At 36.3% G+C, this 18171-nt stretch overlaps 1 protein-coding gene across 1 annotated transcript; it reads left to right on the forward strand.

Annotated features, from left to right (window-relative positions):
* The first annotated feature begins 10244 nt into the window (after positions 1-10244).
* On the forward strand, positions 10245-16191 carry LOC128227782 (RNA-binding protein MEX3B-like). Its single transcript, XM_052938631.1, has 2 exons — positions 10245-10603; positions 11203-16191. The coding sequence occupies exons 1-2, from the start codon at positions 10348-10350 to the stop codon at positions 12552-12554; spliced, it is 1608 nt and encodes a 535-aa protein (XP_052794591.1). The 5' UTR covers positions 10245-10347; the 3' UTR covers positions 12555-16191.
* The last annotated feature ends 1980 nt before the right edge of the window (positions 16192-18171 follow it).

The raw sequence follows: 18171 nt of genomic DNA on the forward strand, positions 1-18171 counted from the left end.
TTAAAACAAAATTATTAATTGTGGTCAATCTTATCAGGGAGTAAGAGTGCATCTTTAATAGAGAGAATCATAGTTGTGCGCAATGATTCTAGCAGCATCTCGCATTGTGGAAAAGTCAGAAAGGAATAGTCCAGGACTTGATTACGATTTTATACATGTAATTGAAACCTTGCAAGGATGTTTGATACTGATGTTTGCTCGTGAAAGTAACTATTAGCGAGCGTAAACAAGATTACTTTCAATTTTATTTACCTTTACATTCAATTATCAAACCATATAAATCAGACTTTAGGTATCGTATATCCCGAAACTTCAAGACCGATGGCGACACCGACGAAATTATTCCATACAAATGACAGAATTATACCGTACCCGCCCACCTGCGAGATCCATTTGGTCAAAGTGGGCGGGAAACTGAAATTGAAAACTGAAACATTCGGTTGAATTTGTTTGTTGCATAAATTTTCTCACTAATGACCCTGTGGAGATGATAGAGAGATGTTTGGAGATGTTTATTCCCATCTCACCTGGGCCCTCAATCTCTCAGCCTCCCTCCGTCTGTCCAAGGTAGAAAGTCGTTACGTTGCTGTTAAAGGGTACACATACGTATACACATGAGTGAGTCAATACGGTATTGATACATCCGTCGTTTCTTTTAACCGAATATAATTTCTGTATATAATTACGTTTCATTCTGTTTTGTCTTTTTAACTCATTTACTCTTTTCAGAAAATAATCGCTCCTTATTTTCCAAATACATGTTACTATACCCATACTATATACATTTGGCCGTTATTTAAAGGGCAAACATTATTCTGACACAAATTATATTTTTAAACTTTAATGCATTATTATGTTTAACTCATATTACTTCTATGATCGAAACAAAGAAAAGAGAAAATGATTTATGTACAGTGAATAAAAATAGCGATATTTTGGCGTTTTTTACTGAGGAATTTATTGAATATTTTTATAACGGCTAATATATTATTTATCTGTACATAAATCATACGTTTTGTTTTGTTTTGATTATTAAAGTCAAATAAGTGTAACATTATAATGCATTAAAAATGCATGAACCTGTATTGAGCTCCTTCAAACTGAATTCATCATGTTCACAGGTGAATTAAGGCGACAGATGGAGACGAGTCACGGTCGCAACTTTAATTGGATGCGCCCGGTTGGGATATGCTAGATCCTTCTGCTGCATTTTGCATTCATTGTCACAGGGACCCCTTAACATACAGTTAACTTAATAACCCGGAAGATGTCTTCCTTTATAAGAGGTGTTCGTATAAATTTAGCTTTGCTAGCCAAAGTAGCTAAGGTAGAAGATTTCACCTGCAGCCCCGTAGGTAATCTCTCAACCATCAAACATTTAACCATAAACTTATTACCATATTTGATACGAATTTAAGCGCGTGCCAAGCGCGCGAGAGGTACGCTTTGCTCATTAAATCATGAAATTCGGTACGGAGACTGATTATTGCCTTTACTTTCAAATAATAACAAAGAAAATTGTATTTTCGCCAAATTTAACATTTTGATCTTCACCTGCTATTCACAAGCAGAAGGGCTACTAGACTAGAGGTTGAACATACAATAAATTGTGGTAAAATTGAAATTACCGGAGTGATTAAAGCGAATGGGCGCAGGGACACGAGGCGCGTTTCATTTGGTTACAGGTGCTTAAAAGATGTCTGTACTTTAATCAAAATGCTTCAAATTCAACAGGTTTTATACAAATGAGGCTTTGTTATTGATAACAAATTGGTCTTAATAATGGTCTCCCTTTTTATGGGTATTTGTTTATTAAACTATTAAACTACCATATTTCAACCTACTACTACTGAAACCTTTCCATCAAAAACAGGACAGATGTTACCACACGTATAACCCTTTTCCATTTATTTCACTTCATTAAAGATGCACTTTTACTCCCAAATAAGATTTACCACAATTAAGACAATTGTTTTAAACAGCAAAAAGGATGAATAAATATAGAAAACAATGGTAAGTATGGAGTATAACCAGTTTAATTTGAAAGAAGTGCACAACACATGGTGTTTCTAATTTATGAGACGATAGTAGATCACACATTCACCAATTATTTAATATGTTTGCGTATTCACCTATTAAATACACGGTTACAATCTTGTTACCAGTAAATTAATATTTTCCATAAATGCAATATTTAGTAAGAAGTTAAAGGTTTATCACTCAAAATTTATGTTTTTTTGCATGTGTATGTATTGAATTTGAATGAAAGTGTCAATTTAATAATATTTGCAAATTGTACCGTCATTGCATCATTGTCAATTTTAGCGGGAAGAAATGAAGGAAGCTAATTACCTAATTTCCGACATAGAAATGACCCGGAAATGACCCTAAATCCCTAACATCTGATATCTCTATGTGCTATCGGGCTTTTTTGAAAGATGTTTACACCTTGCTAGATAATCCGGATCTGTTACTGATTGCTTGGGATTACCTTCAAAGTCAGATTGCACGTTTTGAAAATCTTATTCTTGTATGCAAATATTGAGACGATACTGCACCTGTTACGTAGTCAAATAAGAGAAATATCTGAATTACTATTTGTTTTTATTAATAAAAATTAATAAAATTGTTTATTCCCTGTTTGCCGACCAGGCGTAGCTGCCTATACGCGAGTTCGCGGCTGAATCCACCTGATTCTGAAAACATTAATAAACAAATCAGCTATAGTTGCAATATGAGAACTTGACTACATGCTCCTAAAACTATCCATTTTCCAGTACTAAATAAAGCACCTCAGAACGCCCATTCTGCACCAGACTGCACCATGGTTTTCAAAATTTGCCAAGGGGGAACCCTAGCACAATTATGAATCCACATGAATAGAGGGCTAGCTACGCCCCTGCCAACCTATTGTATTCTGGGCCAAACACTGAGCTTTAGCTGACCTAACTTAGTGACAGAGCCTAGAAAATGGCCCTCCACTTTGGGATAATAACATTTTCAAGAAAGAAACAATCAGGCCTGAAAAATAAATGAAAGCCATGACAGATGTCGTGGTGCCGTATGTAACCACATCACTCGAATGGTCAAATATAGTGGTATCATTGTCATTCGATAAGCACGGAATACATATCACTCTATAATGTTCCCCGTTTCTGCGATTATTTTGCCATCATGTAACCAGATTTCTTAAGCGGATTTCTCCTCTTGAGACAATTACAGACAGTTAAGGTAATTCTCTCTGAGAAACGCTACAAAAAAACCTGAGGGAGCCTTTTTCTTCCCAACAAAGCAATAGTTACAGTTGTTAATCAATTGCCTTGTAAAACAATCATTTCTGCTGATAACGCTTAAACAATTAGCCTACAGTGATTCCTTCTGGAGAAATCGATACTAAAAGTGACTCGTACACCCCTCCCCTTTCGGGGTGATAAACAAGAAACACAAGTCGTTTGAGCAGACGTCGAAAAGAAAAATAGCGACAAAAAGTCACAAAGGCCTTTTGATTGCGTCTTTGTTCTTATGACACATTCAATTACCCGTTTTACTGACATTCAAATTCAATGTTTCTTTTGTATCATTTGGTTTAATTCAAATAAGAGCCTCTGTTTGGACGGCTGTGTGAGTAATCCTGAGATGAAACGGTTACATGAAGTGAAACTGATCGCTATCTGAGGTAAAGGTTACCATGAAACAAGAGAAGAATTCAAACGACAATGTGTTGGCTCGGGTTGCCCTTACCAGAAAGGACGAACATGGCCGAATGCATTCGACATAACTCGGCAATTTCCGGCAAATGGTTAAAAAAATGTTAACCACATTTGATTACAGGATTTGTGGGTTTTCATGAAACAAGTTAAGAGTTCAGCGACGATTTGTTGGCGGCGTGGTTTTCTTACCATGGCCAAATGCACTCGACAAACCTCGGCAATTTCCGGAACATGGTCATTTTTTTTTGTGACCACAAGGCCGTCGCTTGATTAATTCCAGGATTTGCAATGATAATTGGCGCGGCTCCCAGTCATTCTTGAACGTATATTTCCACAAAAAGGCCAGGTACTTCATTAATCTACATCCCTGCTATGCACCGTGGGGTTAATACCAGAAGATACCAAAACCTTCTATACAGTCGAACACCGTTGACTCAAACTCGCTTGGCTCGAGTTGCTTTTTGGCTCGAATTAGAAGTAAGGAACCGATTCTTTATACGGTAGGTAAACATTCCCGCTTGGCTCGAATTTCCCGAGGCTCCAGGTATTTTCGCCGGTCCCTGGGTGTTCGAACCAACGGGGTTCGACTGTATTTTAATGCCGTTTGGTCACCTTCTGGCACGATTTTCTGATTGTCTAAGATGACCAAATATTCTTGTAAGAGTGATGGTCCAACGTTTCTACATATAAGTATGCGAATTGTCGTGGCAAACAATTTTTCAAACTTACAAGATTGAGTATGCCTTCAAAATATAAACAAGCACTGTAATGACTGGTCTGCGAGCCGATGACGATGATGAATCGAAAATGACAAAAACGACGACAGCGCAAACTACAAATACAGTCGAAACTCTCTATGTCAAACTATTTTATTTCGATTTTCCGGTAATGTCGAACTTTTGTCAAATATTTTGGGCTAAGTTAGACATGTTTTGAATTTCGGTTTTATCGAATTTTCGTTATCTCGAATATTTCCCGAGGTCCCATGGACTTCGCTGACATAGTGAGTTTTTGTAAATGAAAATTGTCAAAAGCTCAACATTTTCTTTGGAAAATAGGATACAAACGCAAGAGGTAAACAAGCCGTCCCTACGCCACCTGGCGTGACCGTGTTTCCAAACGTTGCCACAAATGGCTCTGTAAGGTACTTGACTTTGAGTGTCTTGGAAACCACTGACAGCTTTAGTGGTCTTTAGTGTCGGTTTTGTATTTTATTCAAATTTGCATCGAGGTTGTATTACTGTGAATTCCAGCAGTCTATTGTTAAAGATGACATGACGGTTTGAGTCTTCCATTAGCATTCATTCGAATTCAAGAACGATTGTTTAGTCTGTCAAATTATTCTTGTCTCAAAATAAGGGCATTGAAGATGGTTACAATACAGTTTTGTGAAGAAGTAAACAGAAACAGTCATAAATACAGATGTCAGGTATTTTAACCAAAACAAAACGACATTGGTATTGTATTCAACATTTCTGGAATGAAATTGTTGTTGTTTTCGTTGTTGTTGTATTCATTCATTGTTGTCATAGAGGAACATATAGCCTTAACAGTGTTTCCAGCGGTGCAGTACCTAGTATTTTTTCCCTTAAGAACGCAGAACCAACTCAATTTTCATTTTTAATGATATCATGAATGATTTGAATGATTTACACATAAATATACAGTTGTCTTTAAAAAAGGGGCTCGCTCATGATTTAGTAAAATTCATTTTTTGCATGACTAAATAATGTGGCAAATCATTAGGAGTGTTAGAACTAAGACACTGATGGAACCCGTCAACAAAAATGTTGATATTTGCTTAAATGCTTAAAAATATCCTCATAATAGTGTATGAGTCCTTGTGTGATTGAGATTTTGTAGTCTGCTTTCCTTCACTGTACCGGCGTTCGTTCGTACCAAACTGTAACCAGAATGTTTCTTTACATTACTTTTTCTGAAAGTTCGGTACTGAAAAGAGTAAAATAGTAATAAATAGTATTAATATAAGTGTTTTCAGATGCATTACCGGGAAAAAGAATGGTGCCAAAACATGAGCGAGTCCCTTAAATGTATCCGACCCACAGATATGTGGAGGCCTTGTGACCGGCCATATCACTTCGGTACCATTTGAAAGGGTTTTGTATGCAAAAAAAGAAAGTGTAAAAAATGCTGAAAACAATATATAATTACAAACATGTTCTGTTGGCCTTCAAAGATGGTCAAATAGTTCAATTATGTCCGAATTCAGTTGAAATAAAGAGCAAACATATCAGCTGTAAGAAGTCTATGTGCGATGTATTTTTGGACATTTATTTACATACTAAAACTGTTTGGGGTAACCAGGCATCAACATTAAGCATCATGGTTTAGGTTATCAGAGAAATTGCTGATCTTGAAGTTGTGTAGCACATTCTTTTTGTCTTTTTCAGGGCAATGTTTGCAGTAGAATAGTCATTGTCCATTATCGTACGACCCAGGTTCGATCCCCTACAGAGGAACGACGTTCTCTTGACTCGCAGTTTATAAAATCTTTGCAACGGATTATTTTGGAACGCACAACATTGTTGCCGAAGACCCGGGCCCGTTTCATCAAACCTTTAAGGAATCAATTATCTTAAATCGATATAGATTAAAATTTAAAAAACAAAACAAAAAATAAGATAATTTTTATATTTCCTTACCTTTAAAGTCATTTTTAATACTGACTCAATTTCAATAAGAAAAATATGTAGCAAAATTCAATAGTGAAAATATGACACTAACATAAGTTCAGTACATGGGGCCCTTGGTTCGATCCCCTAAAGGAAAAATTCCCATCGCCCGTAGTTTTTACTGTATTCCCTGAAAAACAAGGTTCAAACGTGATTCACGTCAGGCTATGAGTTGTTTTTGCAATCAAGCTAAAATTAACTAAACCATCTCGTCACGTGACAATGATTTTCTCAGAAATGACACAGCGTCCCTTGGGACAGGCGACACCGAGACATTTTTATTTCAGTGACAATCCGCAGACGATTAGTCCAAATGAAAACGCAGGAATTAACATCTAAAAAAGGAACAAAGCGCCTGCAGGCGAGCAGACGTCACCGTCTTTGTTGTCGTCTGGAACAGTGACAAAGACACCACTAGCAGACGGACTGAAGCGTGACCATTTGCAGGATTTATCGACCTGCTCGTTGATGACGATTAGCGGTGACTGTTTTACATTTGTGAGTCAACACAAGATCACATGATCGATAAAAACTTAAAGGGCAAATTAAAGATTGAAGGTCGAAATCGCGTGAGTAATAATATCAGGCAGCGGTCTAATTGCTTTTGTCTCTACTGAACGTTATGTTGAAAAATACTCTAAGGATCTTTTTATTACTAGTTATTATGAACCGGATAACAAACGTGTTGTTTTGAATCATACTTCGAACTTTCTCATCTCGATTAATCAGAACTCATCGGAATCCATCACTGAACAAGTGCATGCAGACAGAGGCGATTTCTTTTTATACCAAAAGAGTCTTCGTCATGATGAGTCAACGTCAAAAGAATTAATTCAATGGCTTATATTCACGAACATGTTGACTGACTCAGAATTGATTTTGTTAGTAACCTACATTCCAGACGTCAGTGAAAGCTTTGTACAAACCAAGTCGTCATAAAATGTAACAAAATGACGTCTTACACATTCGAAACGTATGTCGAGTGAGATTGGTCTATCGGTATTGTTTCAGCCTCTCACCCAAGGGGTCGTTAGTTCGAGCTCACCAGGGGGCACAGTTTCATGGCCTTTCAAATCTCGAGAATGATCCATAATTCGTCATTCATCGTAGGGCCCGCGGCATTTGGTGGTTCAAAATTACTCGATTGGCGAATAACCCACAAACCGGTGGACCCCCCCCCCCCGTCCTTTTGCCTCAATTTTTTTTTTCAGTCACACTTGGGGATGTGACGAGGTCAAGCCATAATGCAGCCACTATAGGGCCCGGGCAGACCTTTATAAACTCTACAATAACAACAAGAACAACATGATCAATAATTGCATCATTGTCTTCATAATCGAGTTGAATATAGTTGAATTTGGGACGTCAGAAGTGAGACTATGTAGATATTGTCAGATGTCATCAATTATACACCTGCCATTCCATCTACAGACAGTGATGGGTTGATTCGTGATTCAAATGGGAAACCATTTGATCCTAAACCCATTTCCGCGTTTCAATGCATTTAAGGATGAGACTGCTAATACTTTGACCAAATATTGAGAGTTTAGAGGACATGGAAACATACATCGAAATGTTTATCCAGTTGATGGGCTATTTGAATTGGGGATTAGCACACATTTCGTACCCTATCTTCGAACACTTCTATGACAGCGATTTGTTGTTTGGCGGATATGATAAAGTCGTCGATAAGTAATGTCATTAACGGTATGTTGTTACAGTAATCAGTCTGCAGTCGAAAGACAGAAAAGGACATCTGACTGACCTCAAACCCTGTAATATGGCGAAATTCGTGTGATGAACACTAGACCCACATTATCGTTAATTTTAAGTGTTTTTTTTTTAATGTAATGTGTTGACGCCAAAACATATATCTAATTAGCGTGAAAGACATCATTTAGTTTATCTACCTTTTTCGAATTGTGATTTGGAATTATTCAACACAATTTTATTCTATTTTTAATAAATTCATTTCACTTTCGATTTAGGAATCGTATTCGTCTTGAAGGGTAACAAAATGCACGTACGTACCTATTGCAAGGTGCCATTAATTGTCGTGTATGACATGTACGCAAGTCCTACATGTCTGGGGGAACTCATGTGACACTCTGTAATTCACAGAACTGGGGCCATAAATCAGGAAATAGTCATATTGCACGTTAGTACCATAAAGTTGTAGTTTTTTAGAAATACACATACGTGCCATTTTTGGTGTACTTGATTAAAATGACAGCAAGGTGTCATGTTGCTTGGATATACACTTGACATAAGTACAAAACCGTTTCCCCGGAAGCTTTGACAATCTATGTAACCATCTGCACGTGTATTTTGAACATCCCATACCCCCTCCTGGCACATAACAGGAGATCACCATCTTGCAATAACTTAATAATGTAAGAACTTGTATTAAGTTTTCTCCCTCCCAAACCCACTGTGTCTCAGTTATGCCATTCGTCTGCTATTTATTATTCACGAAATACCTTATATTGAACAAGAGTATGTTTTGTCATAAAAAATATACCCAGTTCGTTTGTTATTTTACAAATTCCAGCCGTAAATGTAGACTGTTCTATGTATATGATTTGTCTTATGTTGGAAAACATATGATCGTCCAAAATGTCAAACTTGTGTTTTATATGTATTCATTTTATGTCCGTTCTATATGGAAATAAGTTCGTTCAGTATCAGATAATTCGAAAACAAATTGGCGAAGTACTGATCATAAATTCATTGATGTGACAATAGAAACGGGTATATTGGGGCAATAATAATAAAATTCTCATGTTTAATCGGAAAATCTCAGCTTTATTTACTAAGATAATTTCTGATTTCAGTGTGGTACGATACCAGACATAATGATTAGTTTCAAAGTAGAACGCATGGGTCATATTTATAAGTCAGGAAGGGGGTAATTTCTCTGCCCTGGGTAATATCCAGACATATGGTTGGGGGTTGTCAATAATAGGTATACCTAAATAATTTGTAACCTTAATTTTGTTGAATGTCCAATTATGGTAGTTGATTACCTGTATAACGATGTGCACAAGATAAGATACAAAGGCATATTTCTGTCAAATTTGGACACAAGATTGTTCTACTTCATTTCTTTTTATTTTATAAATGTCTAATCCAAAAAATGAAACATCGTTCTTAAAAAAAATCATATTCTTAATATCTTTATCATGGTATATGTATTTTATTTGAAGCCAACGAGTATATATCAAATATACATGTATGGATGTGAGTTTCTGATCCCTATGGCAATATCGTAAATTAAAAGTTAACTTTATTATTCAACACAAGCTTGAATGGATTGATCATACGATCACTTATTAATAATGTAGATCAACCTTCAATATTTAGTTTATAACGTTTCGGTAAAAATACAAATCAAGCCTCTTTGTTAACTTGTTTCCTTTATTTTCAATGAAACTAACGGAAAGGGGAGATTAAAATCACCACGTGGTATGTCTAGCCCGCGTTTTATTCAATGAGAAATAACCGACCATGATAAAAGTGGGTATTAACAAAGAATTTTCAAATGTTCTATTTTTAGTCCCACGTGGTTCTAAATTCTGATAAAGTATTGACACCTATATCTATTAATTGATTGGTAATATTTTAGTAGTCTTCTGTTTAAATGAGCGGAAAGGGATATGATAATTGATGGCGACCAATTAATTTTGTTACCTATTGGCAGGAAACTGAGAAAAAGCAATTGCACTTAATAAATTAGTAATGTTATTGTCCATCGTTGTATCCGCTTAACTCCGCCCATCGCGTTGTATCGACCAATCAGCTGTTAGAGCAGCCGCTCGGTTTTCATATTTGTTTCGCACACACGAGGATAGGCAGACATTTCATGTGCTTCATGAACTCGTGTGCAGAATATTGTGGTACTGTGAATTTATTCTATTAAAGAAGGAATTATATATGAAGTTAACATGCCTGCCAATGTGTACACGGATATGAACACCAACGTACATCTCATGGAAGATCAACAAGCATTGCAGTTGGCTTTCGAACTTTCGTTGTTGGGAATAAACGGAGAAGATGATGGCATTGATGCTGTATCATCCAGTGGCAACCTTTCGCCCCAGAGTTTTGCTGAAGAACAAGCCAAAAGACGAAGCGCCAACATGACAGAATGCGTGCCCGTCCCCAGCTCCGAGCATGTGGCGGAAATCGTGGGTCGACAAGGTAAACAATGAACTTAAACTTAATATTGTACATGTACTTTTTCCGCTAAACCGCGCGCGCTACAATAAACACAGTTCAAAACATGTGCGTGCTACCTAATTGGGTTTAATTGATGGAACATAATATTTTTGAGTTTTCTCAAATTTCCGAATATTAGCCGTTATTTCTATTATGGGCACAACTACTTTATTGTTTAATATTTATTGCCTACAAATGACCTGCTCATTTTACCGCATCAAAAATTCGTGTATTATGAGGTCAACGTGTACATGTTAGTGATGTTTGTATGAAAATGAAACATTACTCTGGCTAAATAACTTAGCTGTTATGGCTGCATGCCAGAGTAAGCAAACGATGTAAAATTCTCATAAACTGTTAGAGGTAATGAAAATATTATTTGCCAGAGAAATTAAGAGATTTTTAATGGCCGTTAGTTATTTAGTTAATGAACATGTTATATGGTGGAAATGGTGTTCATCTCAATGAACATAAACCACAATACCAAACAAATATGAAATATAGTGCCCTGTCGATAAAATGTTTCAAGACTTTCTACTTACCAACAATTTCTTATATGTACCCTTTTGTATGTATTTAAGGATGCAAGATTAAGGCACTTAGAGCAAAGACCAACACATACATCAAAACCCCAGTCAGAGGCGAGGAGCCAGTCTTTGTGGTCACCGGTCGCAAGGACGACGTTCAGGCTGCCAAGCGTGAGATTCTTTCTGCTGCTGAACACTTCAGCCAGATCCGGGCCTCACGACGCAACTCCAGTGTCTCTAGTCTGACAGGCAATGGGCTCTCGGGCCCACCTAGCCCAAATGCCCCGGGGCAGGTTACGATCCAGGTGCGGGTTCCGTACAGAGTTGTGGGCCTTGTGGTGGGTCCCAAAGGTGCCACAATCAAAAGGATACAGCAGCAGACACACACATACATCGTCACACCCAGTCGAGACAAGGAGCCAGTGTTTGAGGTCACAGGATTACCTGAAAATGTTGAGAAGGCCCGTCAGGAGATAGAGAGCCACATAGCTCTTCGTACTGGAGGTGCTGTAGACAACCAGCCGGACGATGACTTCCACCGCAATGGGATTGACTCAGGCTTCCATGAGCTGAATGGTTCTAGCAGTGACTTTATTAGTTCGATGTTTGGCAAGGCTAATGGAATGTCCGCTTTCACAGCCTATAATAATGCTCTTAATGGAAACAACATGCTTAACAGGCGGCCAGAGACCGTGTTCAATTTTCCTCCAGTGGCTAACCCGTCTAAACTGACTGACTTCACTGGACAGATGAATGGTTTTGGTTCTGCCCTCAGCAGTTTCCCTAACATATATGACAATCTGAATGATGAGGGTATTGGCTCGCCAACGTTTGAAAATGGTTTAATTGCAAATGTGTGGTCTGATGTGAATGACAACCACAACCAGAATCTTGTCTCGCTCTTTGGCCCCACCAGTACCACAACTGCATCTAACGGATTTACGACTGTATCGCGAATCTCCCCCACCTCCAGCGAAATGTCAACAGGATCCAGCGCAACAGGAACCAACTCCACCTCTCATTCGCCACCCTCCGAACACCCGGCTGTGCGCAGGATACGCAGTGACCCCCTTGCAAGTGCATTCACCCCCTTCAACCTGCAGACAGAATTGCACTTCCCAACGACGACAGCCTCTGTAGCACCGACAGGAAGTTTACGGATAGAAAGTACCAACGAGCTAAGCAGTGCTGAAGTAAGCCCTATGGGCCCAAATGTTGAGGCTCTCAGGAGGAACTGTATCATGTGCTCGGAGAGTGAGCGAGTGGCGGCCTTGGTGCCCTGTGGACATAACCTGTTCTGTATGGAGTGTGCGAGCCTCATTGTTGAGAAGCCTACAGGAGCCCAAGACCGGATCTGCCCAGTGTGCCGGGCCGAACCCTCTCAGGCCATACGCATTATCTCCTAAACCCAGACATCACCATGCTAAGGCTACAGACTTTAACCTTACTTCCACCAGTCTACAGAAATAGGACAAGTGCCAACTTTCTGAAACATGCATATTGATGTTATATTGATGCTACCAAATTCCTTAGCTAAACAGTCAGCTCTGTTCTTGAATTATGCTGGAATTTCCGCTAGCTCTGTGGATTACAGCTAAAGCTAGGGTGAGATAAAGAGATATCTATCTGCTAACATCACTTGTGTTTATACTGAATGTGTACTCATCCAATAATCAATGATTTCTGCAAGCTCTCAAGCACAATAGTGGTCCAGAGGTACAAATAGTTCCACTTCATTCAGTCTGGTTATTTAAAAAAAATCTCATTCATGATGAATTGGTAGAACTTTGTTGATGATACCCTCTGTCAAAATTATGTAAGCACATTTCTAAAAAAGGGAATAAATGAAAAAATCTTAAGTAAATGCCACCATGGTATTTAACATTTAATGATGATTTGATTTGGACTGTAAGAAAAAGCAAGAAAAAAATGTTTCCATGCCAATAAGATCAAGTATTCATTAGTGAGATTATTTTGTATTGATTGATTTTTGAACCTTCTAGTTCAAAGATATTATTTATTACTTGAATGAAACCCATCATTTACAAACTATATCCATTACAAAAGTATTATTGTGGTGATTCATGTTCATATACTCGAATGTTTTATGCCCTGAACTGTTATGTAGCATATATATATGTACTTAATATTTTATCTAATGTTATTGAATGTATCATTCTATACAATGTTAATGGGCGTGTTCCGAATAGATTTATCCAGTTCCAGTTAAGAATTCCATGTCCAGTTAATTCTTTATTCATAACCAAAGTTAACTTGCGAACAAAATTGTTTGAATTGTGTTATAACTTGAAAGTAAATGCAGTTTCGCATTGAAGCGCCAAAATGATCTATATGTTGAATAATGGTTAAAATATCATGTGGCGGGGATGGGGGATGTCATGGATATTTGTCATTGTATGGGCCCATTCACAGTGTATATCTTTCTATGTGTACAGATGTAGTAGATCAAATAGTCAAATATATATTTTTTTGTTTTTCAAGATTTAGCTTTATTTTGTTCTAAGAGATATATTAAAGAGTAATATATTGGAGGTTTATAATATGTAATATATTATATTTTTCAATTATGATATAAATAGATCTGTTTCATTGTAAATTAAAGTTATGCTTTGTTGTTATGAACTTATGTATGAGAAAAATAGAATTTTGTCACAAAACCTTCATGCTTTAACCACTCTTTCCATGTTGCTGTTTTCTTGCTTATTAATTGTCACGAATGTCTTATATTTTTGACAACTGAACTAGATAGTTTTTCATAAGCCAAATCATCTCCATTTAATCATTTCTTACATTTTTGGTATAACTACTTTTGACGCAAATTAATTATATGGGAGAATTCATACATTATGTTAACTTTCTTGTTCAGCGAATGTCAGTCCAGCCAGACTGGTTCATATTCATTTTCCCGGCTAGACTGGTATGCTTGCAATGTTTTCTAGTGTATCCACTTAAATACACTTACAAAAAGTTAATATTCAACAAGCATCTTAACACCAGTGATATGAGTAGAAAAGTACTGGAAACTTTAAGCTACCATTACGAAATAATTCATAAATGTCTTCCAGACTTCATAGCTGGTGAATAGTGTGTTCACATTCAGAATCGACCATTTTTCAAAATGCCCAGATATTTTCTTGATTAGGTCATTTATATAAGAGGCCATGCATCCAGTTAATTACCAGTAGCTGTTATTTCGTGAAATGTGAGAATGATTACCAAGCCTTGTTCACATAGCTGTACACTGAGGCTGTGAATTAAACGAACCTTTGTTGGCTTTCATTTCCTAGGTTATCGTTGTACCAATTATTTTGCCGTAAACTTGCATTTTTTTGTAAACTTGCATTTTTCCGTGCTTACATATTCATGTATAAAATGTCTTGAGTGTTTATGTAGCTTTACCATGTAACTTACAGTTTGGAGTGATTGGCTGTTTTGTCATCATAAACATATATTTTCACATTTATTACCCGAATTATAGTACAAGATCACAAAATATCTATGCACAACCATTGTGACGAAATCCCCATCTTAAATGCTAGTTTACTGCTATCTAATTTTGTAACTTTTTCTGGATAAATATTTGTAACCTTTGAATGTTTGTCTGAATTTCAATCCCTCAGTGTTGGTGTATTATTTAACCAGCGTTAAATCTTGCTATCCTAATAAGTTTGTTGGCTTTACCCATTCCTTAATCTAACCCTATATTGTGACAATGATTTTCATGTGATGATGTATTCCATTTTTTCTTTCTATGTTAACCATATTAAGAGTTAGTGCAGTTTTTTTTATCAAGGGACCTAATTGTTTCAATAAATGATTGTTATAAAGATTTAGATTATATATATGTAAGTCTTTCACTTTTCATAAACATACCTTAAGTTGAAATATTTATTGTTTAAAGCTAAAAAAATGACCAATTTTGGAAAAATATTTTATGAAATATGTCAAATTGCTTTTAAATAGGATATGCATTTAAAACAACATTTAAAATTTTGTTTTAGAACTATATTAATGTGCTTCAAAATGCTTCCATAATATTACAGTACTTTAATGTTAAATGGCATTTTTTACTGGTTATTGCATAATTATTAAGAGTTATTTTGATCATAAGATTAGAGTTCATGTTATTTCTTAGCTTGTTGGCAGTGTATTACGAATTTTATTGCATCACTTGCTCATTTTATAATAAAAAAAATGAAACAACTAAAAAATGTTCAGAGGCTGTAAGATAGTTTTATTTGCTAATATCTACATGGTACAAAAAGATACACGAGTTTTACCATGTAAATTGTTTAACAGCTTTTATAAGTTTTAGTTTCTGTTTGTAAAAGGGAGAAACCTGTCTTAAAACTTTTTGTTACTTTCTATTGGGGACGAGGAATTGTGTTATTTTACAATGAAAACTCTTAAACAAGAAAGGATGTATGTAAATATGTTTTTGAAACTTTGCTTTTTTACTCAAAAAATGTGGAGCCAGTTTACCTAGTTAATTAAAAAACAATTTTCCCGCCAAAACGAAAAAGACCAGTTGGAAAAAAACACTTTTATAACAGATGCCCGAAATTTTCTTTGACATTGCAGGCTATGCAAGGCAACCTATTTTTTTTTTAAAAACTGGCTCCTTTTAATCTATGCATTTGAGATTCTTTTGATCTTTTGTAATACTGTTTGTACTAGTTTATAACGATGTAATTAATGCCACTTTTTTGTTAATTTTTGTTATCAATGTATAATTGTGCAACCGCTATTAAAACTTGTTGTTATAGCTTAGATATTTCTATTTTATTATTTTCGTATATATATATTGACTTACAGTATGCAAGTATACATGTCAGTGTACAAATTATAGTTAGTACCACTTTGAGCGCTGGGGCGGCTCCTATGTTTAACCGATATACATAGTTTTTATTTTAAGGCCAAAGTGCAAGGCCAAAACTTTATATTTACTATATTTGCAGATTATGTCCAACTTCAAATGAAATGTAAAATTTTATTTTCTGCTATTAAAAGTAATTAAAAATATGTCTTGTTTTAATTGTTTGGATATGCATGTACAAATAAAATATAACACAGATAATGAACGGTGTAGCATGGATTGGCAGACATGTATATTAGTTCTGAAATCAGGCGACTCAATTCGTGGAATTCTAGTTTCTTACTTGACCCTTTTAAAACATCGCGGGATTCACGTGAATAAAGTATGAAAACAGCGAGGTATAAAACCTTGATAATAAATATGCGCACGTGGAAATGTACATGGTTTGCATTAGTGAACATGACATGATCTCTGGCGGGGCGGGGCTAAACTTGACATTTACAAATACATTAAATGTCGCTCTTTTAACTGGTTATGTGTTGATATTGCAATTCAGTAAAGCACTTTACTTAACATGTGTCATGGGTCAACGACATAAACAACTAAATAATTGTGTATTGCTTGCACTTCAAGTTACGCCATTTGTATTTCATAGATACAAAACTGAGCCTCGCCGAAAGAGACATCATGTACACTGCTTTCTAAACTATATGAGCTCTGCTGTCCAAAAATGATTTGTTGTTATGCAGAACTTAGATCACGCGAGCCAACTTTCTTCGGCATAGCCAAGATATTCAATTGTGTAAGCACAATATCGGGCCGATTGTTCAGAACTGGTTTAAAATTAACAACGTTGGTAACAAAATCGTTGTTAACCTAAATATTTACTTCTATGGAATCTATATGAATACACTTGTTATCTACAATATTTCTAACAAGATTAGCGACATATTTTCAACATGTTCTTGTATCTATTTAAATATACGAGCACATCACCAAAAAGTTAACATTTTAAAGTTAACAACGAGGTCGTTAATCACGTTGTCAACTTCCAAAAAGTTTCGAACAATCGGTCCATTCTCGACGAATGCGGAAACGCAAACTCCTATGGAATTTGAAGATTCCTGAGATACAGAAATCAGCAATCATTTATGTGTTTGCCTTTGCCTGATCAATTCAAATCAACTGTCACTGAGTCGATGAAATAGACACCGTTTTATTCCTGTTTCTATGGAAACGAAAATTAAGCTTTTGCATTAACAATAACGCATCGGTTCCGTAAAATGGCTGGTTTTTTTGTGCGAATCTATATTAATATATCATTGTTATTATTGTTTTCAAAACCTCCTGGGTCCAACAGTGGCAACGATTACAACCTGTCCAGCATGGTCACAAAGGAGTTGCATCACGCGATGGTCCTGCGTAATTTGCCGCTTGATTAGCGTAATTCACTGACCTATTCAAGTGGGAATACTAATTATGCTATAACGAAAATACAGGCCAGAAAAATATGTTGCACTACGCTAATGAATGTAGTCATATGGCACTAGGCCATTATAGAGGTTGTATTTATTTCTGTATGTACAAAGGAATCATACAGTAATCTTTACTTGCATTTGAAGCATAATACATGTATCAAATACAGTCGAACCCCGTTGACTCGAACTCCCAGTTACTGGCAAAAATACTTCGAGTCTCGGGGAATTCGAAGCAAGCGGGAAAGTTTACAATTATTAAGAAAATCGTTCTTTACATCAAGTTCGACCCATCGAGTGTTTCGAGCCAAGCGAGTTCGAGCCAACGGTGTTCGACTGTAGTGTTTTTACAAACATTTTAAGGAACAATTTATTTCACAAGCAGGTTTGCCGCAATCTTGTAAAATAAATGTGAACACGGATGTCAATATACAAAATAAGCTCATTCCATATCTTGGAAATACTTTTCACACACATTGTGAATTTTCACAATCGGACTACATTTGACCACATTTTCCCGCTTGTGAAAAGTGTGATTCGTGAATATTCTAATCGATCAATGCTGCAATATAAACAACATCCCTCCTTTTCTTTGGTTTGAAATTGTGAAATTTAGAACCGTGTCCTTGTAGACAGACTTGTACCCAAACAAAGAACTTTCAATCCAGCATCTGTTCACTTGTGAACAAAAACCGCCCGCAGATGGCTTTT

The sequence above is a fragment of the Mya arenaria genome, chromosome 3 (assembly GCF_026914265.1).
Source record: "Mya arenaria isolate MELC-2E11 chromosome 3, ASM2691426v1".
NCBI lineage: Eukaryota > Metazoa > Mollusca > Bivalvia > Myida > Myidae > Mya > Mya arenaria.

What these genes read in the sequence shown, in the direction of transcription:
- LOC128227782 (XM_052938631.1), top strand. Translation starts at nt 10,348, where the DNA reads ATGCCTGCCAATGTGTACACGGATATGAACACCAACGTACATCTCATG. An exon ending in GGAAATCGTGGGTCGACAAG is followed by an intron (nt 10,604 to 11,202) that starts GTAAACAATGAA and finishes TATGTATTTAAG; the next exon opens with GATGCAAGATTAAGGCACTT.